General features: G+C 36.6%; 1 protein-coding gene across 8 annotated transcripts in view; it reads left to right on the forward strand.

The window, feature by feature from the left end:
- PTPRM (protein tyrosine phosphatase receptor type M) overlaps positions 1–27,119 on the forward strand; it is an 823,739-nt gene that overhangs the window by 482,209 nt on the left and 314,411 nt on the right. For all 8 annotated transcript variants that reach the window (XM_077135947.1, XM_077135946.1, XM_077135945.1 and 5 more), the window contains exons 8-9: positions 20,084–20,392; positions 25,321–25,430. In XM_077135947.1, coding sequence (XP_076992062.1) covers positions 20,084–20,392; positions 25,321–25,430 — 419 coding nt within the window. The remainder of the gene's footprint in view (positions 1–20,083; positions 20,393–25,320; positions 25,431–27,119) is intronic.

Below are 27,119 nucleotides of genomic sequence, written 5' to 3' on the forward strand. Positions count from 1 at the left end.
CTTGATTAAAGCTATTATGAGAGTTCAGTGGGAGTCTTAGTTGTAAACTAAGATATATAAAAACTCATAACTCAGGACCCATCATGCCTGCATTCAAATTCTGGTTCTACCATATCACTTAACATTTGTGCTTCAATTTCCTCATGGGTAAGATAAGAATGAATTAAATTATCACGAGTAAAGCCTTAGGATAGTGGCTGCTTCATGATAAACACAATATAAGTGTTAGTTCTTAGTGTTATTTTTGTTGTGGTTCCTAGCTTCCCTGTATATTCTCTACATAAAATGTAATTAAAAACATTCCTTTTATAATATTATTAAAAAGCATGCAATGCCTAGGTTAAAATCTGACAAGGAATACTACGAAAAAAGCAAAATAAATAAGAAATACACTTTAAAGATGCCAATTCTCCTAAAGGTAATCTAAGTATTTAAAGTGATTTCAATTAAAATCCCAGTAAGAACTTATGGGAACTTGAAAAATATTTTAAAAATTTATTTGGAGGATTATAAACATGTGAGACTCATCAAGAGAAATTTGAAACAGAAGCATCCAGGAGTGGGATGGTTTACCCTAGCATATATTAAAACACGTTATATATTTATTCTAATAAAAATAAGAAGTCCAAGTATATTAAATTAATAAAAGTAACATTTAAAATCTAGGTGAACAAAAAAGATTTATTTCATAAATAGTTTATGGACAACTGAATAATCCTTTGGAAAAATGTTCAGTAAGATATCTATTTCCTTTCTTATAGCTACATAAATATAAAGTAGATTAAGGTTTAACTGAAAAAGTGGAAGCCTTGAAAGTACTAAGAGAAAGTTTAGGTAAATATACTTATAGTCTTGGGCATTGAGGACAAACAAACACATGAAGTAAATTGAGGTTCAAGGTAGATGAGGAAATAACAAATTACTTGAAATTACTTTAGAATCTTGACATGATGTATTTGATGTCCCAGCATGTGTAACTTGTGGCACCTGTAAGAAAGCCTCCAGGTCTCAGTAGGAATGAGGCGCCAAAGCTGAATAAATAGTTGACGTATTATTAAACTAGAGCAAAAGGGATTGCTTCAAGTAGAATAGCTGCCTAACCCCGCAGGTTGAAGCCACTGGTGTGTTTGTGAGAAAGGTAGACCTCAGGGATCATATTCTGCTCCCACATGTCAGGCTACCTCTCGGTCAAAGAGGGCAGAAGAATTGAAATTATTTTGTTTGGCTTCGAAAGGGAAAACAACAGGTTGAATCAAGGAAGTTGTCCTCCATTTGCATCTGTCCAAAACCGGCTGGCTGCCCCTGAGGCAGCACATGCCAGGACTGCAGGCAAAGTAACCTTTTAGGAAATGTTCAGAGCTATTTACAGTGGGTTAGGAAGTTGTACTAGATTCTCCTCCTTCCTTTTTAGTATTGAGACAGTAGGAACGCAGGCTGGAGTGGAAGGATTTCTTTTGCATGTGATTCCTCTAGCTATGCAAGTTCTTCAAGGGCTGAGGCGCTTAGCTAAGGCACAACATTGGCAAATGGAAAATACCAAGAGACTTCATTATTCTGACCACATGGTACAATTTTCTGTGGGTAGAATGTAGTGTATGGACACTCAGCTATACGCAGATTAAAAGTCAAGCTTTTTCGAAGATTTTGCTAACTGTGATTAGATGTAAGACCAATTCACATTGAAGACCGAGAGCATCTCATGGGCATTATCTGCTTTTTGCTTATTTCATCTGCTCTTACCTGAACTCAGGCAATGTTGAAGACTTATTTGGATGCCTTGCGTTTATTTACGCACAGTTCATGTGGTTCTGTCTAAATTAAATTTGTGCTGTCCTATTTCAAAGATTGCCAAAATCCCAAATTATGATAATGTAAATATAGTTCACCCCAGTCTACACTGATATAACTTTAAATGCACAGGGAAGCTGCCTTCTACTGGATTCGTGCCTAATGAGCTTTCTCTGCATTTGAACTGAGATTCTGAACTCTGTTTTATGAAAGAAATCATACCTTAAAGAGAGTGAAAGTCTCAGCTCAAAATAAGTAAGCTGGGCAAAATAATGTCATTGTGTGTAGTAATCCATGAAGTGGAATAAAAACACCTAGGATAAGGGTGAAAGTCCCAGTTTTAGGGCTGTCTTCTCAAACTAGATAAAGTTTTCTTCAAATTTCTAGACCTTTCACCACATAGTAACTTTCTACCCTTCCCACAATTAATACCTTCGTCACTTGGAATTATCACATCACTATCCCATCTGCTTAATCGAAAATCAATCTCTTAGATGTTTACTAATTTTCCAGGCCCTCAGAAATCAAGAAAAATCTTTTCTGCCTCAGATATTGACTTCTTTAGATGAAGCAATGCAGCCACTTTTCTATTTGCCAATTCAATCTTAAGTGTGAGAAGTTGCTGTTTCGTTAACTAAAATTATTGAAAAATTTTCATTTCCCCTGAAGTGCTAACTTTTTCATTTTGAGAAATACGTTAAATGTGTATGTGAATAAAGTAGCCTGAATTCTCCAATCCTTTAAGTATACCTTCCCTAATGTAATAGTTTCACTACTCTTTTAAGTTCTAATTCTCTGCTTGCTTCCCGCCCTCCCCACCCCCCTGATTCAACTCAGATTAGTGAAAGTTTTAAATAGACTCTACTTTCTCAAATAATTCTGGGGTGCTCTTAAAAAGCAGAGTGTGGGGCAGGCCACAGTGGCTCAGCAGGCAGAGTTCTTGCCTGCCATGCCGGAGACCCAGGTTCAATTCCTGCTACCTGCCCATGCCAAAAAAAAGATAGTGGAGTGTGAATTTGCGGTGGCGCCCTTTTATTTTTATTTTATTTTATTTTTGTTAATTAAAAAAATTAACAACAAAACATTTAGGAATCATTCTATTCTACATATATAATCAGTAATTCTTAATATTATCACATAGTTGCATATTCATCATTTCTTAGTACGTTTGCATTGATTTAGAAAAAGAAATAAAAAGACAACGGAAAAAGAAATAAAATGATAATAGAGAAAAAAAAAACTATACGTACCATACCCCTTACCCCTCGCTTTCATTTACCACTATTTCAAACTGAATTTATTTTAACATTTGTTCCCCCTGTTATTTATTTTTATTCCATATGTTCTACTCTTCTGTTGATATAGTAGCTAAAGGAGCATCAGACACAAGGTTTTCACATTCACAAAGTCTCATTGTGAAAGCTATATCATTGTTCAATCATCATCAAGAAACATGGCTACTGGAACACAGCTCTACATTTTGAGGCAGTTCCCTCCAGCCTCTCCACTACATCTTGAACAACAAGGTGATATCTACTTAATGCATAAGAATAACCTCCAGGATAACCTCTCGACTCTGTTTGGAATCTCTCAGCCATTGACACTTTGCCTCATTTTACTCTTCCCCCTTTTGGTCGAGAAGGTTCTCTCAGTCTCTTGATGTTAATTCTCAGCTCATTCTAGGGTTTTTCTCAGTCCTTTGATGCTGAGTCTCAGCTCATTCCAGGATCTCTGTCCCACGTTGCCAGGAAAGTCCACACCCCTGGGAGTCATGTCCCACGCAGAGAGGGGGAGAGTGGTGAGACTGCTCATCATATTGGCTGGAGAGAGAGGCCACATCTGAGCAACAAAAGAGGCTCTCTTGGGGGTGACTCTTAGGGGTGGCGCCCTTTTAAACCGAGGAAGAAGAGGAGGTCTGGGCATGACAGGACCAGAGCAAAGAAGTCCACTTTCCAAAGTGTCCGTGACGGGGCTGAGGCTACATCCTTCGGCTCCAAGAGTAAGCCCTTGACCTCTTAACACTTTGGGTATCTTGTTCCCTCGTATGTGTCACCATTGAACCTTGAACTTGGTTCTTTTTTTTTTTTTAATTGCTTATACTGTACTGAAATTGCATATGACTGATGTAAAAGATTGTGAGCATCTTGTCTTTTTCATGTTTTTATCACCTTATAATTCAGTGATTCTTGTACAATTCATGCTCACTGAATGACTGATTCCCCCCCCCCCCAAATGCCATGTATGAATCTTGTAGGGGAGAGAGAGAGAGGCGTGGCTACCCCGTAACTTCCACCCCAAACTGGTGGTGCTGCCTTTTCTGCACTAAACCCCTGGCATCTGGAGAGTCAGCCCTGCGATCGGTTATGTCTCTGGAATTTAGAATGAAGTTAATTGTCATGTTAATCAAATTTCCATTGGTTTTAACAGAAGACATACAGCTGGATGTATGGGACCAGAAAAGGAGCCTGCACAGTTTAAAAATATCCATAAGCTTTCCATTTTTCCTTTCTGCAATGTACTTCTGGAATTTTCAGTAGGGAGATATAGTACAGTCAGAGTTCTAGTAATATTTTCAGTGGCCATTTCACTCCTCCCCCCGCCCCTTTTTAATTCTGAGAACTGGGAAGTAAAGTTATGCACACAGCCAGCATTAGGATATTTGCTAGAGTTCATTGTAGAAATATAATCCAGGGTAAAACGTGTCTTTGTAACATCTTGAAAAGGTCTTAATACTAATAAATAACTGGCACTACTTTTTTTAAGTTTATTGTTTTCCAGAGTTATGTTAGAGAAAACCTGATATGTTTTATGATTTTGTGCAACTCAGAAGTAATTACCAAATTCATAATTCTGTAAGTAGCAGATTTTTAATGCCTACGTTATTAGAACACACCAGATTTATTGTCTAGAAACCAGCCTTTGAAGTTAATAAAATGTGGTTGTCAGTGTTGCAAATACCCGTTAAATCTTGTATATTATTTTGTATGCGTATAAACCATCCGGGAGGAAATGAAGCCTCATAAGAAGTTCTGGGGACTTTTATAGATAATTATATTTCTCTCCTCAACAATCTGATACTTCCTCAGTTCTGCTTCCTTCTTGAAATTAAAGGAGATTTGTTCTTTTTCTTATGTTTCTACAAAGTCTTAAATGAAATTTTGGAATCGTTACTTTTGTATTTAATTGGCGTTTTTTCTTAAAAATACATGTGAGCACCTACTTGCAGTTCTGCTTGGTACATAACAAATATTTAAAAACTAATAGATATTATTTTTCATATTATTGCTTAAAATGTGATATTCGATAGATAGTGGATCCATATTTATACTCTCTCAGGACAGATTTTTCAGTAATGATGAGCCTGGAGGATTTCCTGAGTTTTTGATAGGATCTTCCCATAGCATAAGTATCCATGCACTGGTCCAAAGTAATAAATTATAATAATGTATTATATTTTATATAATTATATATACTATAGTATAATAATAATAAAGACCCCAGTTAAAAATAGCAACAACAAAACCTTGGATATATGCCATTTACAAGCTGATACAACAAATCTAGACCTAGTAATTTAAAATCTTTTTCAGTCCCAGCTTTACTGAAGAAGTAATAATTTTTTGAAATGGAAGAAATGAAACCGTGGATGCACATTTCCCTGTAAGCTGGAGACTGGGTGCATGCAAGGTCGAACCTCCTCCCTCTACCTCCCCACCAGCTCCCAGCACAGCCTTCCCAGCTTTGTCTTCCCTCTTCTTACCCAAATCCTCCTGTACATAGAGCCCTGGTGAGTGAGGAAGTCCTATTTTTGCTACCCTTTGTTCTCACTTCTTTTGCGTGTTTGCCTTATTGGGATCCTATCACAAGCTCCCAGATTTCAACACTAGCTCTTGGGGCAGAGTGTTTTAACACATGGAAGGTGAGTAGGTACAGGGCACTCTCTCTCTGAATATGTCCCCCATGCTCTGATGGGTGGCAGCCAAGCAGGAATCTTGCATCTTTATTCTCATCCAAGGAGCCCTCCCCTTGCGAATTATTTTTGTAGCTGGTGGTTACCCAGGGTTCAGAGCCAGCTATTCCTGCTTCCTGTGTTGTGGTTGGTTGGGTACAAACACTCAGGTGGAAAAGGTTGCACTGGGCTAACAGTGTGTGTCCTCTTATTAAAAATTATATAGCAAGTTGGGCAGGCTGCCGTGGCTCAGCAGGCAGAGCTCTCGCCTGCCATACTGGAGGTCTGAAGTTCGATTCCTGGTGCCTCCTGCCCACATGCAAATAAAAAAGAAAAAAAAAAAAAAAAGAATGTTTGTATGTTAAATAAAAATTTTAAAAAAAAGTATTTAAAAAAAATTATATAGCAAGTTAATCAAAAGTTGACTTGGCTTTGAGGGGATATACAGTCCAAGGTCATTGATGGTGGGGGGATTTAAAAGAGCAGATTCACAGGTTATTTTAGAACAGATGTGTATTCCTATATGGGGAAATAGAAGAAGGTTTAACCTGAAACTGAAAGTCAATTTCTTTTCATTTGTTACCTTTTAATCTCATGTTTTTACATTTTCAATCTGTGCTCTATTTTCTTCTGTTGCTGCGTTTTTAAAGCAGTTAATGCATAATTGCTTGGTGAGGGAAGTATTTCTGTCCATTCTGGGCCTGAATGCGCTGAAAAGTTCAAAATTTCTTTCACCAGTTGATCTGGAGAATATTGTTCATTTATCAGTTCCTGCACTTGCAAGTTAATTTGTCAAAGATGATTTCATTCTACATCCCTTGGCTCAGGTTGATTACACATATCAGAATGTATCCGTTCAGAACAAAATTAGCTATGCTATTTAGCCTTGTAGCATTAATTGATAACATTTCTTTAGCTTAGATTTATATGACTATGCAGTCTTGTCACTTGGGTTCAGTAAAGTCTTATCTTAAATTCTCAATTTAGCCATCATTGTTGTGGATAATGACTTTGAATTAATGCAGTTTGTCAGCAGCAATAGACTGAAGTGATAGCAAGAATGAATGTCCTGCTACATCTTCTTCAGCCTGATGGATGAAACAGCATATCCTGTTTATTTTTGTGCAACATTATAAACAACATCTGTGCCTGTGCTTTCCTGGCAAGGATAGAACTGCTAAAATCTGAGATTTATACCATGTTTCATCATTTGGCTAGATGATTTTCATGGCAACTTTAAATGCTTTAGATGCAGACCTTAAAGTATTGCCCCGCTATGGATCATGAGTTGGATTAAAAATGCCTTGAAAACTCATTTACTGTTTCAGCTATTTGATGTTATACAGACACACATTTGACTCTTGGTGGGGTTTTGAATTTAATTAGAGGCATCACCAAAAGGTAAGACATTGAGTTAGTTTGTATTAAAATGCCCTTTGTGGACCAAATTAAAATGACCAAGCATATCTGTCATTTCTAATATAATATAGCTTTATTTTCTGCTTTACAGAATGTGTAAGCTGAAGTTCTACATCATGGTTCTATGGCATTTACCCCCAGAATTTCTTATGAAGACCTATCACCCTATCAGAAAAGCCATGTGTGGTTAGAATTCCAAAACTTTTCAGTAGAACTCTATCTTGGGCTGAAGAGTAATTAGAAGAACTAGTTCCTTTACGTTGACGTAGATGTGTGCCAGGGCTCCTGGGGTGCCACTGGGGCAAATTGTCACTGACATAAGGGTGAAGTGAAAAATATATGTCTGTATTCTTTTATCTTTCATTATCAGCCAGACACATGTTTCCTTCATGCAAAGGAAAGAAAACCACAAGGACCCATACTTGTCTCTCTTTAGAACTCTCTAGAATTAGCTTGTCATGAAATGTAAAACTAATGTGCAGTTGTAGAAACTGCTGCCAGCTTCTTCTTCACTGCTGCCTGATGGCTAAGTAGATTTGGAAATGAAAGGGGTTATTATAAAGTGATTACTGAATAGCGAGGTATGTCATTTTAAACAAGCAGCTAAAATTTCTCTGTTAGACATGCAGGCTCTAGTCTTGTTTTGTATCATTCATATTTAAGACGTGATTTTGATTGTGGAGGAGTAATCAAGCACTAGGGGTAATTTAAGAAAAAAAATACACTGGGTGATATTTTCTTTCATTCCTTATTAAAATACATTAGAATTTAAATGAGACATTCTCTAAAATGTGTAACTATTAAGTATGTACCAAATATAAAAACCTGCATACCAGTAGGCTTTAGTTCAGGGTTGAAAATTCTTCACTTGACTAAAAACTTATACGTCTTCTTTTTAAATTCAAGCAAAGCCTATTGTAAAATAATATATTGAAAATGATATATAGCAAAGAATGAATGGTTTAAAGATTATAACTGCTAATATCTTATTACTGTCAATTTTTCATGTGAGAGAGCAGATGCCTTGAAGAATCTTAAAGGAAAAATGTACAATCAAAATAAAGGACAGCTAACGTAATCTTTTCCATTAACCCTCTCTTCTTTCCACATGCTTTTTCTTGGAAGCATGTTCTGTGTCACTGGGATTGAATGATCACATACCCTCCAAATCCTTCCACCCTAAATACGATCTTCAAATTTGTCCTGAGTGGCATGTGGGATACCCTTTCACCAATACCCGATAAGCAGTGAACTGTCAAATACATCTCTAACCAAACTCTTCTCCCTCTACTCCCTGTCTTGACATACTACTATTAGTTTGAGTCACTTTTATTTGTCTTTTTTCCTGCCCCCTGTCTAATCTTCCACCGCCACTCCATCCATCCTATGGTCTGCTTTTCCAAGATGTTTCTCACGTTACCATTTCCTGGCACGGACTTATTCATCCACTGCCAACATAATCCTCTTGTAAAAGTCCTTCTCCTTGGCCCTTTCCCTCCAGGCTTCTCCTCTCCAGTCCATTTATTCTGCTGCCCACAGGCTGTTTCCTTAGTCTGCTTCTGAGCTCATCAGGCCTTCTTTCCCCAAAGCAGGGGTCACTGGACTCCATATGTAAGCCTACAACTGTGCTGTCTCTGGAAGCTTTACTACCTTCATGCAGGGATGATGCCACTCAGTCTCTAATTACCCTTGCTTCTTACTACCTTCTGACCTCCTTTTACCACAATGATAACTGGGTAGACCAGATGCCCAACTGATACCCCATGTCAAACAACCATTTACTCAGATGCCTGTCTTGCTGCTGTCTCTGACCCTCTTTCTTAAGAGTATGACTGAGTCCTTGTTTGACCTCTTACTTCTCTTCTATGGTATTTATATAGTTGCCTTGGATCTCGTTCCATGCCCAGGACCCTACTTTTGCCAGTAGAATTTCCTAATGTTAACCCAATGCCTTCATTTTGGTCTGCTGAACAGCTTTCTCAAACTTGTTTGGAGATTAGGTGCCTGCCTTTGTATGAACTGAATATTTCTCCTCTCTCTCTATTATTTAGTCCCATCATAATGCATTTATAACATATGCTTGCTATTCTGAGTTTACATTAGAAACAAAGTTTATGTGTTCTAATGTTGACTGTTTTAAAAATTATTTGATTTAATTACATTTTTTTCAGCTATTTTTCACATTATGCATGTTGGGAGGAAGACTACTTGGCCTCAACTTCTTACGTTTCCTTAGAGAGAAAAAGAATTCCTCCCCCACCCTCCTAAGAGAAAACAATATAGTGACTCTTTCAAAACTAGCCACCTCTCACTGCCCTCTCACTCCTATCCTTATAAAGAGAAATGACTCATTGGATTGATGACATCTGAGAAAGAAACTCAGAATATTTGATCAACTTCTTCTCTTTTTTAAAATAGAAGTACCAACTAATTTCTCCTATTGTAATGACAATACCTCTTTCTGTCCCTCTGTTGGTATCTGACAGTGGCCTGGTTACACCTTTCCATCCTGCTAGAAAGTGCATCTTCTACCTTCAACTTTCCTAGTAGAGTAGAAGGATGAAAATCTTAGTGTTTTAAATAAGAACTTATCAATTATATGCTATTTTAAATTGAGGAACATTCTTTTTTAAATAACAACTTGATGGCAACACACAAAAATAATTGCAGCCTGCAGAACAATCTTGTAGAGTTGAATGTGACCGTTTGTGAAACCACATGCCCAGACTTGTAAACTGTGTAATCATGGGAAGATTCTAAGTATCAAACTAGGAGGCTCTGAACAGGTAAAAATGTTATAAATAACAGCTATCTGTTTCGTATTAACTAGAGAGTGTGTTCCTATAGATGACACTAAAATTGTGTTTGATTGGCTTTTTTTCCAACACTTTTTTCGGATTACTTTGACCATGAATGGTTTGGTTAACTCATTTGCTCTGGGTGAAGTATCAGTTCCAAACTTCTAAGGCTTTATGTGGGTATCACAGCTTTATGACAGTTAGAAAAAGTCAAAACCCATTCCAAACCAATTTTTAACAGTTCTGAAAAGCTCTGTGAAAATAATTCTGCCTCCTCCTGTTTATATAACCTAATATAAATACTAAGGAAATCTTTCACTGGAGACTCATTTTTATTTCATATAACAGTTTTCTTATAAAGTTCATCTATAGGATGAGTTGCAGTTTGTTCAATCCAGAGCTTCAAAACAATTAAGTTCCTAATTTTTCTATACAGCAGTAGTTTTTCTACTGTAGTGATGACCTCCACACTTTGGAAATGTTACCAATCAGCTAAGGCAAAGCTTAAACTTTCCAGTGTTTAAGTGTAAGCCTCTGACTTATTTTAAAGCAATGAAGTAAAACAGAGATGCAATTCCCAACACAGAAACTTGTAAAGTAGAAGATCAGTGAATATAAAATAAGATGTTTGCCTAATTGACTTATAAGCACAAAAGAACTGACCTCAGTGCTCATTTTTGTTGCATTGTGCTAGGACCCTTTTATCAAATGTGTTGATTGACAAATACAGGCATTTTCATAGATCAATCCTTCAAAGAAGGTATGGATCAGTATTTACTGAACTTGATTGTTACTGAACATAACAAAACATACAGAAACCTGATAAACTTCTGTACAATTGGGATTTTGGTCACACGGGCCTGTGAAATTTTACTTTAAGGAGAAGAAGTCCTAAAGGAGGTGGATTTTGCACCAAGATTGGAAGGAATTTAAGGCTATTGTTTGCCCGGTTGAAAGGTGGTTATTTCTGCACGCAAACAGTGAGTCTGAGCAGAGATATTAATTTTGGAGCAGGACTGTATTCAAGGTACAGCAGATGGATTTGTCTGAGTAGTGTGTGATCGGTTATGTGATTGTTTGATAGCTGTTCTTACTGATGGGAAAATTTTCTATTCAGTTCAGATAAAAAGAAGACAGCAATTAGATGTCCTCCCGTTGATTCAGATGAACTGTCAAATATGAAGGAGTTCTGTTGAGGAATAGGGGAAAGATTAGTACAGGGTGAGGTACCTGAAATTGGCACATTCATGAAAATGGCATTTACTATTTTATGTTTATATATGAATTTTGAAGTCTGGCAAATGAGTAAGTGGTACTGGTTTCCTGGAAAAAGAAAACATGAAACTTTATCAACATACACATCTCAGAGCATTTTCACACCTGCAGACCTGGCTTATCATAAGTTTTTAAATAGTTAAATTAGAAATTGTGTTCTGAAAGAACTTTTGCCATGTGCAACACCTATAAAAGAAAGCATAATCATGGAACTTATACATTTTGTGTGTGTGTGTGTGTGTGTATGCTGTATGGTAGGGTCACATTTCATTATTTTTCCATGTGAATATCCCACTATCGCAGCACCATTTGTTGAATTTTTGTTTCTTTATTTTTTGTTTGTTTTGCTTATTTGTTTGTCTTTTGGGAAGTGCATGGACCGGGAATTGAACCCAGGTCTCCTGCATGGCAGGTGAGAATTCTACCACCAAATTACCCTTGCACCCTGGAACTTGCACACTTTTTAACACATATCCCCCACGCTCACAATTCAAGCTGAATTCCTGCATCCATAAAAATAGGGAGCCCACTCAGAGCAAAGATCTTATAGATGTGTAAATCTTTATGACAATTTTCCATGAGGTAATAAGTGTCTTGGGGAAAGGATGCTTTTTTTTAATTTGCACAAAGGCACCGTAAGGGCTAACTATGAACCAAGAGCACTGCTTTCTCCTGGGATCTCTCTTCCTCTCCTGAAAAGACAGTCCTGAATTCTGTTTTGGACCTACGAGTAAGTATCTAGGAATGGAAGAGAATGAGGTTCCAAAGTTTGGGCACCCAAACTCTGAACTCAGCTGAGCACCAGACCCGAAAACCAGCTTTCAGGACCCAAAAGTCTAATTCCAGGAATATGTGAAGCCTGTTGTGCTTTTAAGATCACTGGATGCCACTCCATGTATGCATATCGAGAACAGTAAAATCTTCCACGAGATGTTATCTTGCTTCCATTTAAATCTAAGAAGTATTTGACCATAGCCCTTCTTTCCTAAGAACCAAGGATAGACTATTCTTCACAAAGGAGTTTTCAAAGAACCAACAATATTTCTGAGACAGTCATGCCTTCCCTGTAATAATCTGATTTTGGAGTTCATTGCACTTTCTTTTTTGTTACTTGGAGCATTTTTTACTGCAAGTTCATTGGTAGTAAATTCACTTAGTTTTGATTCTTTGAAATTATCTTTATTTCACCTGCATCCTTGAAAGATAGTTTTGCTCGATACATAGTTTTAAGTTATCAGGTTTTCTCTCAACACTTCAAATATATTGTTTTCCTGTTTTCTGCCTTCCACTTTGCAGTTATGTCAATTTAATTGCCATTACTCTGGAAATGATATTTTCTCTATAGATACTTTTAAGACTTTCTCTTAGATTTTAGTGTCTGTAGTTTACAGTATGTCTGAGTGTGATTCATTTTCACTCATCTCTTGCGTGTGTGTGTGTGTATGTAGTACTTCCTGTATCTTTTGATTGTTATTTTGTGACAAGTCCAGAAATTTCTCAGACATTATCACTTCAGTTAATGCCTTTTCTCTATTTTCTGTGCTTTTCTTCTGCAATACCTATTAAAAATAGTTAGACCTTCTAATTCTCTCCACCACATCTTTTCCTTATTTTCTTTCACTTTCCTATTTCTATTCTCTGTACTGTATTCTAGATAATTTCCTTTTATCTCTTTTTAGTTGATTAATTCTCTTAATCTGTGTTCTATCTTACTGTTTAATCCCATCCATTGAGTTTTTGTTTTCTTTCAACATATTTTTTGTTATTTCTAAAACGTGCATTTAGTTGTTTTTAAAATTTACCTGGTCCCTTTTCACAGTGGCCTATTGCAAGTTCTTTTTTGTGGTTACATTTTTACATTTGAAAATGTTATTCATAATTTATATCCTGTCTGATTATTTTGGGGATCTAAATTTGTTGGCTCATATTTCTGCTGACTCTCAGTCACAGTAGTTTGCTTTCTGGTGTTGCTGGTAATATTTGTTAGTGATCTCACGTCTGATTGGTCTTTATCTTTGAAGACAGAGGGCCTAATTTAAAGATGATTTTGGTCAGAGAAGATTTATGTTTGTTTCATATGAGGTCCAGGAGATGTTAACTGACTGTGGATGCCTTAACCCACTTCTAAGAATCTGGGATTTACCTGGAAACATCAGAGTTAGCTCCCCTAACCTGCCCTGGCTCCAGGCTTCATCTTTAGTTTACAAAACTGACATAACAACCGTGGTCTATATTTTCTTTTGGACAAGGGACACAATATAAGGCACCACTGGTGAACATTAAGTCCTTGTGCAATTAAAAAAAATTGTATTATGCTGGATCTAGTCATTTTGCAATGGGAGAGTCCTTCAGAGTAAATGGTATGTCATTTCGTTGTAATCAGAAATCTCAACAATATTTTAGAGATTATTTATTATCCATTGATTTATTTATTTATCTAATTTCTTCTTTGATAAGTTTGAAATTGTATTTTATTTTGCATTAATACAAACACACAGAATGTTATATTAAGGAGAGGATATTGGGAGAGACTCTTAAACTTGTCAGAGTTGTTACAGCCAATGAAACAATGTTTCTGAACATTGTTAATTTCTATTTCAAGGGTTCTGTCAAATAATGATACCATTCCTAAAATAATTCCACATTAGACTTTCTTGTTTGCATTCCACTGGAACAAGTACCAATAATTCAAGGTTTGTCCTCAGGAACTGTCATTAGCTTGTAGCCTTAAAATGCAATCTCTTTGGGGGAAACATTATTTTCCTTCTAGAGAGCAATTTGACAATATCTAGTACACTGCAAGTTGTGTAAATTCTATAAGCCAACAGGCCCATTTTTTTAATCCACCTAAGGGAAACTATGGTTAAGGGGATGTATATACAGTGTTGTTTACTGTAGAATCATTGTACTAGAGACAAAGTACATTTGGCCTAACTGTTTCTCAGTCAGGCTGGACGAATAAACTGGCTTATTTATTTAATGGAATTCTAGACACCAGTTAAAATGACTGAATTATATATGTATAATTTGCCTAATGTTGCAAAGAGTGATAGCATTTGTGTAGATGTTTAAACATCCCAGAAATATATAATAAAAGTAGAAAAACATCTAGGAGTGATACATCATAATTGGGATGGCAAACAGGAAGGAAGGTAGAAAGAATTTATATTACTAATATTTTATTTATTTAATTAAAGTGATCTGAGCAAAACACAAAATAATAACTTTTTATATTTGTAGGTACAAAGGTGGCAGTTTTATTTTGTGCTTTCAATGTATTTTAAAGTTTTCATTATTTATAGCTTGAAAAATCTTGAATTAATACCAACAACAAAAAATACTTCATGCTTAATAGAACATCTCTCAGTCATTAAGGAACATCTAACCTTATTTTTGTAGTTTATCAATTCAGACAGAATGAAATAAAATAAATGTTATTGTCATTGAACCCTTATCCACCCACACTTCTTTATTTTGGAAGGTGTCAATAATACATTTCTCACTGCCTCCTTTTCCAACCTTCTTTCTACAGACTCTTTACTTAAGAATTCAAATTTAAAAATTTCTCAAAAAAGAATTCTCCTGTAAGACTTGCAGCTTGGCTGAATAACCAAGGGCCTAAGATGCTTTCTTTATTTTTAAACATATAAACCGAGCCAAGAAGAAAACAAAACATTTGGTACACACTGCGGTTCAGAGGTTTACTCAATGCTGTTGGAGACTGTGCATAGTCAGCATTTAGCCTCTTGGCCAAGAAAATCTGTTTCATTCTCTACACTTCCCATAAAACAGCAATAGAAATCCCAACTTTCTATTGTGATGAAAATTAACATTATCAATATAATCCATATGTGGATAATCCATTTTCCAGCAGGGTGAAGAAGTGGGTTTCCTACCTTTATAATTTACACCCGTCAACTGGGAAAACCAGACCCATCCTAAACCGAGAAGTGCCGTCCAAGGCTAGACACTGCGCTCTTTCATTTATTCATTCAAAAGGACTTTTACTTTTATCTTTTAAAATTAGTACTGTTCTTGAAATTCAATTTCTCGTTTAGGAAGAAACTGTTCTTCCTTTAAATGGCGTTGCATGAGTGATATATTTAAGAAACACAGGGTGGTTTTAAAGTGCGTTTCTTGATTCAGATTATGACAAAATGTGGTAAAAACTATTACTGTAATATATCTATGAAAACTGTTTTAGTGGAACAGACTCTGAATTCATATAATTCTTATGACAATTTTAATCCATTTAATTACTTTACAGGTATATGGATGCCTGTAGGTGACATTATGTTTAATATATTTTAGAGTTTTTCAACTTAAATGACGAAAGGCAATTTTTTAGAAAAACTCTGGAGAACAATGGCGTATGTAGTCACTTAAACACAGAACTCCGTGTTGCTTAGGGATATTGGCCACTGTAAGCCTATAATATTACTTTACCACGTCTTTGCTCTGATTTAATTAGCTGAATAACAAAATAAATGAAACTACGCATTATTATTTTATCCACCTCTTTTGTGTGCCTGGTTAGGCACAAATACCATAGCCGATGGTGCCGCTTCTGATTTTTATTCCTTTATTGCAATAGAGCTCCATAGTTCATGAGGAGGATGAAAAGAGAAACCTCCTAGAGGGAGCGTTGGTTGCAATCTACGTTTTTGATTATCAATGACAGGATACAAAAATTACACCCAAATATCTTTCCCAGGTTCTGAAATTGAGTTTCTGAAAAAGCACTGTAGTAGTAATAGAAGGTAAAGTGCAGAGTTCCAGAGAAATGAGCTGTGAATTGAACCTGCAATGGAAATTGATCCTACCAGTCACTTCGGCCCTTATTCGCTGGAGAGACAGGACTGCATGTGGCAGGGGGCAGGGTCACTGATTAAGTAGGATGCTAAAGTGCTAGAGGCTAGAACTGAGCTGGCTGCTCCCTTAGGTCAGGACTGCAAATGTCAGTTTTCCCTGCTTGAAACCGGCTCCAACTGGCAGAAAGAGAGCAGAATGAAAAAATACTGCAGGCACCCTGGAGAATCTGAGCTGTGCCAGCATCACACTGCTTAGAGATAGTTTCTAGTCTCTTAGCAGGAGGCTGACTGGGCCGGCTGGCCTGGTGATTCAGAACACTGAGGCCTGTCACAGTCCCCTTTCCAGGGAACCGGTGTAAATGAGATGAGAAATGGCCGTGGAATCTGCTCCTGTCTCAGTAGCATCTTTCGAATTTGGAGAAAAGGGGAGCAAATGTGCTACAAATAGTGGTCCTATGAATATGATGTGTTACCCTGTCATCTAACCCTAAGAGATTTGTATTTCGCACATAGGATGGTTGTCATGGTATGCCTGTCTTTTTTTTTGGTCTTGTTGGTACTGTAGTCCCAGAAATGCAGGGCGAGTTGTAATTAGCGTACTGAAATGACACATTTCTGGTTAGGAAGTTGTCATTTATTTCCTGCAGTGTGATATATCCCTACAGCGATACCCTTCAAAGTTTTCAGGATCATCAGTATAACTCCCCAGAGAAAATGTCCCCATGGAATGCCTCATTCAGTTAGCACACTAATAGGTAGGCTTCTGGCAGACCATAAAACACTAACTTAAGATGTAATCATTATAAATCCATTGCTAGATCAGAACTCAATTTTGCAGAATGGCAGAAGAAAAGAAAAATAGGGGCACTGAAATTGGGCAGCTAGTTTGGGATGAGTTGAAAGGCTGGTGTCTGATTCTCTCCGTCAGTGGGCTTAGCTCATAAACCCCATTCTCAGAGGAGGGCTCTTTTCCCAGGTATGTAGCCACACACATCATTTCATTCGTGTTCAAGTTGCGTGTTTTTTACTAGCCATTTCCCCACCTCACTTAACTCGTACCCTTGGTCATTGATGAGAGAAAATGACCCCACTTTGCACCAGGGTGACAGGGTCCCCAGGGCCTTGGTATTGAAGCCACGTCTCTGTGAAGGTTTTGACCAACTGGCAGAATGTTTAGGAATCCGGGTTGAAGTTTTGTTTCCCACTTTCCCCATTGACAGGACTTGACCTGGCCATGTGGATACTGACATGGTAGTAGATGCAACAGAACTGTTTGTAAGCAAAGGGCACACAGGGAAATAGTCCGTTTGCAGAAGCTTCCCTAAGAGAGCCTTGTCTGGCTAACTAAGAGTTGGTTGGATGCGAGCTTGGTTCATCCAGGATTTAGATTTCCCATGGTCATCTCTAGCCTGTAATTTTCTGGTCATGACAATGCAGATTTTGAAACTTTGGTGCCACACAGGTTGTTTTGTGCTAGGCTGAGCTAATTTGTTTGGCAAATTTATGGGAACTTTGAGACATCGTTTTGCCATGATGGAATCCAAAGAGGTAATAAGAGAAGAAGGGAGCAGGGATTTGAAGAAAACCTGACCAATAAACAGAAACCTTGGATATCTAGTCTTTAATTTGAGTGTGTGTTGTCTCGGGTGAGGAATACTGAAACGCTGCAAGCTTATTTATGCAGTGGAAAGTGGTTTTCTATTGAAATTAAGTTAGAACGGCATTGCCTGTTTAAACTAATTTCTGAAGCATTTATTTTATTAGTAAGGATAATTGATGAAAATTTTGGGAAAATGCTTTAGGACAGACTTTTATGGAGACGTGATTAATAAGGAAAAGGGTGAAGAGCTGCATGATAATCTATTTACATAAAAGGGGATCTCAGGCTTATTAAAACTTTTGGTAAACATTTAGCTAATGAAGCATTATATAAAATCAGATATTTTCCTTTAAATTGTAAAAACTCACTAATCTGGAAAAAACTTCAATGCTATTTCTAAATAATTTATTTGTAATGTTTTCCCTAACACTAGTAATTTAAATATATAAAAATATATTTCAGTAATAAGGTACATCCTTTGAGAATAGCGCTCAAGACTCCTTGGGGGAGCTGTCTTCTCACTGCTCCTATTTCTTTGGATTATTATAGGATGTGGTGGCATGAATGATTCTAATTAAGCTCGTCTTATGGTTTCAGCAGATATTTGACTGCATATCTAAAATAGAAACACAGTTTCATTTTCAACGTTTTAATTTGTTGGCATTCATGGGGAAAGAGGATACCCAGATTCACTTCTAGGTCCTAAATGACAGAGAAAACACACAAGAAATTTATGCATAAGTGGAAATCAAGATGTGAACGTTATCAGTTGTCCAGACAAATGCCCAAAGCACAGGCAGGGCTTTCTGATAAAGTCGGATGGGGGTGTGGCTGGGACCAAGGCACGCCAAAGCTTCTCCTTCTGTCGGGTCAGGGCAAAGGAGAAGGATTCTTCCAGGCACTTATTCTTTCATCTCAACATTAAATACTTTGAATCATCATTGTATTTTACATTCTTTGGTCATGTTTTAGGTGGACTTGTAGCCATCTTTGATGTCCTAGTTCCTTTAGTCCAATTTTCTTTATTTTGAGGGACGTTCGACAGTGGAGTTGAAGAAGCATGTGTAGTTGTCTGAATTCAGATGCCACAGTCAACCTTGACCCTGGTCAAGATGCTCATCTAATTTTGCCACAAGTGTCTGATCCACAGGATTGTTTGGAAGAAGAAAACTGTGTGTGTGTGTGTGTGTGTGTGTGTTACAGCAACTGGCGCATAAGTACACAATAAATGGTAGCTATTATTATTTTTCGATTTTTTTCATGTTTATTTTCCCTTACTAATTTGTAGACCTCTTTACATTCCTGTACAGTGGATACTCTGCAACCTAACAATAATCAAAATATGTAGTTCAAATATACTTATTGAAATGACAAAGCAGAATATTTTAAATTAGGATGTCCCCAAACCGCTGAAATGCAAACTTCTTAGAACAGTTCATAGCACATGCATGTTATGTTTTTAGTATTATTATATTTTCATCATTGTTTCACAAACAAGCTTAAGCTTTCTCTGCCTATTTTCTTTCTTTTAAACTGTTGAAAATGCCTGTATTCCCTGCATGTCATTTAGATTTCTAAGTTTGACACTATATTTGGAGCTTAGGCTAAGGAAGAATATTAAGACATTATCATGGAAAGGCAAGAACTTTAGCACAGATTACGTAGAATTCTATGCCAATCAAAACCCAAAAAGCCTGAAGTTCTGCACAGAAGTTTATGCTTTCTCATCATCGTATTATTTCATGCTGAACTGTCAAGCTTTTCTTCTTATGTTTTCTAATCATGTAATTACTATGATATTTATAGTGTACATTTATATTATTATTGATTTATATTAAATATAAATTGATTTTTGAAGATAAAATATATTTATCCATTAGGATTTAGATTGATTTATTGTATTAGAGACCCAAAAGAAAGAGGCTTAAATGAAATAACAGTTTATTTCTCTTTAATGCAAAGTTTTGAAATATGCAGTTCATTGCTGTTATGGTAGCCCACTGATCACCCAGGAAGCTTGTTCCTTCTTCGTTGTTGCTTTGCTTAACATTTAACTACCTCATGATCCATTATGGCTGCATGAGCTCCGTCCATCATATCCTCAGTCTAGCTAATAGGAAGGAAGGAGAAACAAAGATAGTAAGCCCCTTCCTTTTAAGGAACCTCCTAGAAACTGTTTCTGAAATCTTCTATTATGTGCTACTCTCACCAGAACTTAGTTACATGACCCCACCTCACCGTGAAAAAGGCTGGAAACGTAAGTATTCACTCCGGAAGGCCTTGCGCCAAGCTAGGATATAAGAACTTTAATATTCATGAAGAAGAAGAGAGTAGATACTAGAGACAAGTAGGAATGTCTGTGCCATTTGGCTGCATTGGAGGTTTTATCATCCTTTTTCCTTATGATTTCTTTCATGTTCTTTCCTTTTCCTTTTCTAAATAGATCCAATGCGTGGCCCAAGAAAACTGGAAGTAGTGGAGGTCAAATCTCGACAAATCACCATCCGCTGGGAGCCATTCGGATACAATGTAACTCGCTGTCATAGTTATAACCTCACAGTCCACTACTGTTACCAAGTTGGAGGACAGGAACAAGTTAGGGAAGAAGTAAGCTGGGACACAGAGAATTCACATCCCCAACACACAATCACTAACCTCTCACCATATACCAACGTCAGTGTGAAACTCATCCTCATGAACCCCGAGGGGCGGAAGGAAAGTCAAGAACTCATAGTGCAGACAGACGAAGACCGTGAGTACTTTTAAGTCATCTTTTTTTGGTGAAATGTAGTCCTCAAAATAGCAGATTTTATTTGTGATTTGAAATCTTTAAAATGAAAGTAGAAGAATTTTTACCATGTTGAATAATAGAATGTGTATCTGTGGTTCTTCGTGCTTAAGCACTGATTGAAGAAGGAGAAAGTGAATAAAAAGATGTAGAAGTTTATTATAATTCTTTATTAGTCATATAGTACAATTTTGGATAAGAATTCTGTATTACTCTACGTAGTTCTTAGTGCAAGCTTTACTTCGTATTGGCCTGAAAATTTGTTGTTTGGGGAATTCTATTAGAATATTTATAGGAAATACTTATTTAAATATATTTAAATGGCATTCTGAAGCAATAAGAGAAGCTGCCCTTGCCTTACACTACAGTGCTGAAAAACTATATTATTAAGTCGACAGTCATGAAGTAGATCATATTTTTCCATAGAAACAATATTGTAATTGGATATTAGTTTAATAAATAAGGGCTTACAAATAAACCATGCATGTCATTAGCAAGTCATCAGAGAAAAGTTAATGCCCAATTACAATGAACCTCTAAAATAATTTAAAATAGTCAAACTATGCCTTAAATCCTATATCGTGAAAGTAAATGTACTTTTACACTGAAAATACAGGGGAACCTCATGTACTATAAAATGTTTAAATAGCATGTAAAATACAATGGTATCATATCATATATTCAACCTAAAATTCATTTTCCAGGCATCACTGTAGGTGTCAGAGAACATGGGAAGTCCATTCAATGAATAAATTTACTTGTTCCTGGGAAAAATAATGCTTAACTCCATTTCTGCACACAGCTCTTCATGTAGTGTTGAGCATTGATTTAAAATTTGAATTAAATGTTATTGATCATATTTTATTATTATATTTAAAGAGCTAACCAATCATCTTGGAGTGTTGATTGCCTACCCAACACCATGCATATTGCTCTAGAAAAAATATATAGAAAAAGCCAGAGCAAGGATGGATCCCACCGCAAATCCCCCTCCTGTGCAGCCCCTCAAGCCCTGGCTTGAGTGGGTTGCCCTCCGGTGCCTTCACACAGTTGTTTTATACAGTAATTTCTGGTGGGAGTATTACTTTGATAGAAGCCACTCAGTCAAGGCTGAAATTGGAAGCCGTATTTCTATTTCTTTCATCTGTCCTTGTGTCCCAGGTATCAATAACTGTTATTATCTTGTATTTTTATATTCAGTTCCTTATTATTTTATGCTAAACTTGCTGGCATGGTTTCTAACCTTTCTTTGTGATTCTAGCTTTTCCCCCACTCCTATGGCCCCTACTCACTGACTGATCTTTAAAACATATTTTCATCATGTCACTCTCTGCACTTCAGTGGCTCTCCCTGTTTATCTTCCATTCCAAAGCCTCGCCTTTCAAGATTTTCACATTCTTGGCTCATACTCTAAAGCTGATAACTTTTCCCCCACTGCACCTCATTTTGTAAAGGGGTCACCTTATGCCATTCAGAGAGACCTTTGATTCTCACTTTTCCAAATTCCTGTCCCATTGGCCGCCCCTCAGTACAATCTCTTCTGTCCCTCAAAGTTCTCCTCGGGTCTTAAGCTCTTCATAAAACTGTCTTCAACCCTCCAGCACACTTCGTTCTCACCCTTCTGACCTGTGAATTTGAGGAAGATTCTAAAATCTCTGAGCTTCAATCTCCTCATCTGAGAAGTGAGAATAAGCACACTTCTCAGGCATGTTAGGTGAGAAGACATTTACATGGAGAACTAGTTGTATCTGCAAGATAGTGGACATTTATTATATGGTTTTTGTTTTGTTATTATGATTCATAGCCAGTTGTTATGATCTTGCCTTGTTCTCTCATATGGATTCTTCTCTCTGTGTGAACTGCTTCAGAGAAGAAACCACCTGCTTTTCTTCTATACTAACATTATGGTGCTAATAGGTAATAAATATTCAAAAATATTTTATTAGTCTTTAAAGGATGTAAGTTATTGTTGATAAGCACTTAATTCTTGTCTTATCACTGGTAATATTTTAATCCCTGAGAAAGAGGTCAAATGCAGATGTTTCTATAGATGAGGAGGTATGCCTTGCTGAGTGACCGCACTCAGCATTTTTGGGTTTCCAATTTAGAACTGATATGAGTTAGGAATTCTGTTTAGTTCTGTCTAAATCTGATATTAGAGTTACTTATATTTTTTATTTTGTTTAAATTATCTTACCATTCCCAGAACTTGGGCCATGCATTACTTCAGTATACACACATATATATATATTGCATAGCACACAAGTATCCAGTTAATTGAACACATTTTGCTTCAAATTATACTTCCTTTAAAAAAAACACTTTAAAATACAGAGAAAAGAAGGACATAAATAGAATAATTGTCGAACAATGGCAAGTTTGAGACGGAAAGAATGCTCAGGTCGTTTTATTTACCATGAAGTCTACAAGTCTTGGAACACTGTGACTTTTATTGCAATAAAACATTTTATGATAATAATAATTATTTCATCAGAATGTATGTGGAAAATATTTATCTCTATGTTAATCTTAAGAGTATCACTTGGCAGTATAGGGATAGATTCCATTTTGTCTATATATTGCAATCCCTGAATTCCTAGTGCCTCTAAAAACAGATGCTAGATCCAGGTTCCTGCAAGGTGTTTTCTTCTCCAATTTAATTATTTCTTTGGAATTTTTTAAACTCAACTTAGCTGTTCCAAAACCCCCCAAATTATATGAATCCCACTTAGATTTTCCTGTCAACATTTCTAGAATGTGATCCATTGATATCCCACAATACATTTTAATAAATATACCCTTTCAGGATGTTCTCTGGTCAACATAACTTTGACAATTCCCCATTTTCATTTGCTGTTTTACTCTCCTTTATATTAATAGAATGAAAACAAGGGTTTGGTTTTCTCTTGTTTTTACCTTCCTTATACTTGCACCTAAGTAAATAGATATTCTCCATTAAGAATTAGCTACAAAATAGCAGAGCCGCTCATCTTGGTTATCGTGGTGCTGTGAGAAAAATGGTGGATGATGTAATAACAGGAACTTTCCATGGATAAGGGGGAAAAAGTAGAATTTTCTCTGGCAGAGCATGGTTTAAGCCAACTTCTGATTATGATGAACCCTTTAGATTCAGAGCCTGGAACTCAAATTTTCTTACTGTTCACGACTGTCGTAAATCCTCAAATACCTGGTTTTTATTTGCTTTCGTAGCACCCCACATAGAGTGCTTCAAACTAAGAAAACATTTATTTTCATATAGACTATTTAAACTTTGGACCTTAGATAACAAGAGTCTAACTTCCTGTTTTTAGAAATAAGTCAACTGAAACCCAAGGATATTTGGTGATTTCTCCATATTACATAGTTTAATTATCTGATAGACTTAAATCTGAACCCAATCCTCACATCTGAATCAGTAATTTTTTCTGCTCAGCTATACTTAGCTCCATTTAGAATAACCATAAAATTACCCCACTTAAAATGTACAATTTAGTAGCTGTTAGAATATGAAGAGTTGTGCAGCCATCACTGCAATCAATTTTAGAATATTTTCATTATCCTAAAAAGAAGCCTTCTATATCTGCCCCATACTCACACCTCCCTAAAAAATCCTCTACCATAGACAACCATAAACTAAATTCTGTCTCTATGGTTTTCCCTATTCTGAAACTTTACATAGAAATGAAATCATACACTATATAGTCTCTGTGACTTGCTTCTTTCACTTAGCATGATTTTTTCAAGGTTCATCATGTTGTAGCAAGTATCAGTATTAATACTTCATTTATTTTATTAGCAAATGATATTTCATTGTATGGCTATAGCACATTGTATTTATGCATTCAGCTATTGTTGGAGAAGTTATTTCACGTTTTGACTGCAGTAAATAATGCTTCTGTGAACAGTCGTGTACATGATTTTGTGTGGACCTCTGTTTTCATTTCTCTTGGTTAAATACCTAGGAGTAAAATTGATAGCTCATGTGTTAAATCTATGTTTAACTGTCTCAGGAACTGCTAGACTATTTTCCAAAGTAATAGTACCACTTTACGTTGCTTCCAGCGGTGTTTAATAGTTCCAGTTTCCCCACATTCTCGCCAACATTTGTTATTATCTTTTTTTTTTTTTACAGCTCTCCTAATCGGTGTGACGTGTTTTCTCATTGCGGCAAATGATGTTAAGCATCTTTTCATGGGCTTATTGGCCATTGTATATCTTCAGAGCTTTTGCAATTTTTAGTTGGGTTTTTTGTCTTATTATGGTGTTTTAATTATTCTTTATTTTACGTGCAAGTCCCTGATCAGATACATGGTTTTGGTGTTATCCTTTCACTTTCTGAATAGTCTCCTTTATTATAGACACCCTTATTGAAGAAAGGTCACTTAACCATAAATGTGTGAGGTTATTTCTGTGCTTTCAATTCTATTCTGTTGATCTATATGTTGGTACCACTTAGCCTTGATTACAGGAGTGTTATAGTAAGTTTTGAAATCAAAATGTGTTAGCCTTTCCAATAACCTTTTAATCACTTACTCCATCACCCCAAAATACAATCATGCATCCCCAAATATTTGTACATGTATTAACAATACAGACATACTAGTTTATAAATAGAATAGACATTCTTGGATACTAAATCAGGTATAATATAAAACATGTTCAAAAACTGAATTATAAAGATGAAGACAAATTAATGAAATTATTTTCTTTATAAGGATGGTATAGCTAAAACGGTTTTGGATTTCAGATGTTTTGAAGAAAACTGGGTGTGTACAGGCTGTTAAGATCTTGTGCCTCCATGGAGAGTTAAAACCTACCAAATCTAGAAAACTTCGCTTTGTTTTATTTTAGTTTGTTATTCAAACATTCTCAACCCAATCCCCCCCTTTTAGTCCCAGGTGCTGTTCCTGCTGACTCTATCCAGGGAAGTACCTTTGAGGAGAAGATATTTCTTCAGTGGCAAGAACCAACCCAAACATACGGTGTGATCACTTTATATGAGGTAGTGTATACATGTGCCAGTGATATAGTCTTTCTTATGACTTCTTATGCTGTCTAGGCTACCTAGTATTAAAAATGCTATTATTACGTAATGGTATGATGCCTCTTAAGACGTTTAATGCCTTCAATAACTATCATTGTTATTGTATCCAACCCCCAAAATTGAAAAATGAGTTTGTGAATTATGTATAATTGCAGGATGTATATTTACAAAGACGGGGATGTTTCCAGATGATACGTTTAAGTCACAGTATAAAATAAGAGAATCACCACTAATAAAAACAGCTGAGTAGTTTTTGAAGCGTACATTGATTAGGAGGCAACCACAGAATCCTCTTCGTGCTTAGCTATGACATGTTTTACTGCTGAATTATACAAGCACGCCGATTATCCAATTAGCAGTCTATACAAATTGTTCCAGGAATAACAATACAATAATGTCTTTGGGTTCTTCTTATTAGCAAAACCTCCTTTAGACTTCTGTGACATAGTTTTGTCTACTGAGGCATATCGAACCATTGAATGATAGATAATAGAGGAGAATTTGATGAGCTGTTCAAGGAAAAAAATAACAGCAGTAACAGGGGTGACAGTCATCGCCCCATCTGTGTGAACGCCATTTCATTATGCCTATTGTCATAGAAACAAGCAGGTGCGTTTTTTTAAAGCTGGCGTTTATTTGAATGCAAATTCAACAAAATTATATGTTGTTAGGTTTCTAAAAATCGCGACCATTCCTCATATGGAAACTCCTTCATGAATACCTTTCAGAATGCCTGACAGAAGCCTGAGCAGATGAAGCTGTCAGACAGCACTCACTCTGACCCAAGTCAACCTCACATTCACCTTTCCTTATAGCTTCTGAAAACTGGTACTGAAATGCACACAGAAAAATGTTTAATTGAAAGCTAAATGATGTAAGAGCAAAGAAGAAAAGGTGCTTTCGATGCTAAGTTATCGATGCCATTTCTTGGCTGCCTCTTCGCAAAAGGATTGAGTGTTATGCAAATTCATGGCTCGGCTCTCACAGCGCTAAGTTTTATTATCCAATCAAAGAAGTCCATAACTGTTCTTACTGATCGCAGCCACTCAGGTAATATTTTTGGCTTTGTGACCATTTTCCGATCTCAGTTTCGGAGATCCTTGGTGAGGAGTAACAAGATTTTTTACTAGAAAAGATGCAGCCTTTGAAATCAAAGTTGAGATCTAAGGAATGGTTCCACCTGCCCTAAAGCCACACGTTGACGTCCAGGCAGACAAAAAATAACAGCCAGATTCTTCTCATTGAGCATGTGTCTTTGTATAATAAAGAACTCAGTGTAATGAGGAATTTTAATGTGAAAGCATTAGGAATAATAATCCAAAAGAAAAGCCCTATGTTCTCTCTGACCTCAGCAGCCAGCAGATTCGTGTTCATGTGAACACGAATCTAAATGCTAGAAGGCTGGGCATGCATGAAGGTGCCCTAAGTCAGGCTATTCCAGATCAGATATGTGCGAGCAGAGCGGGCCGGCTCATTTTTCTGGGTTCCAAAGGGAATGTGTCAAATGTGTAAATCAAATGTATGTGATTAAACATAAGTTGTTTGGCCACCAAGCTCCCTCTCTCTCTCTCTCTCTCTCTCTCTCTTTCCCCCATGTTTTCTGAAAGTGGAAGGAAGTTCCCAGATGTAAGGAAGGCCTTAGATAGA

Source organism: Tamandua tetradactyla, chromosome 18 (assembly GCF_023851605.1).
Source record: "Tamandua tetradactyla isolate mTamTet1 chromosome 18, mTamTet1.pri, whole genome shotgun sequence".
Classification (NCBI taxonomy): domain Eukaryota; kingdom Metazoa; phylum Chordata; class Mammalia; order Pilosa; family Myrmecophagidae; genus Tamandua; species Tamandua tetradactyla.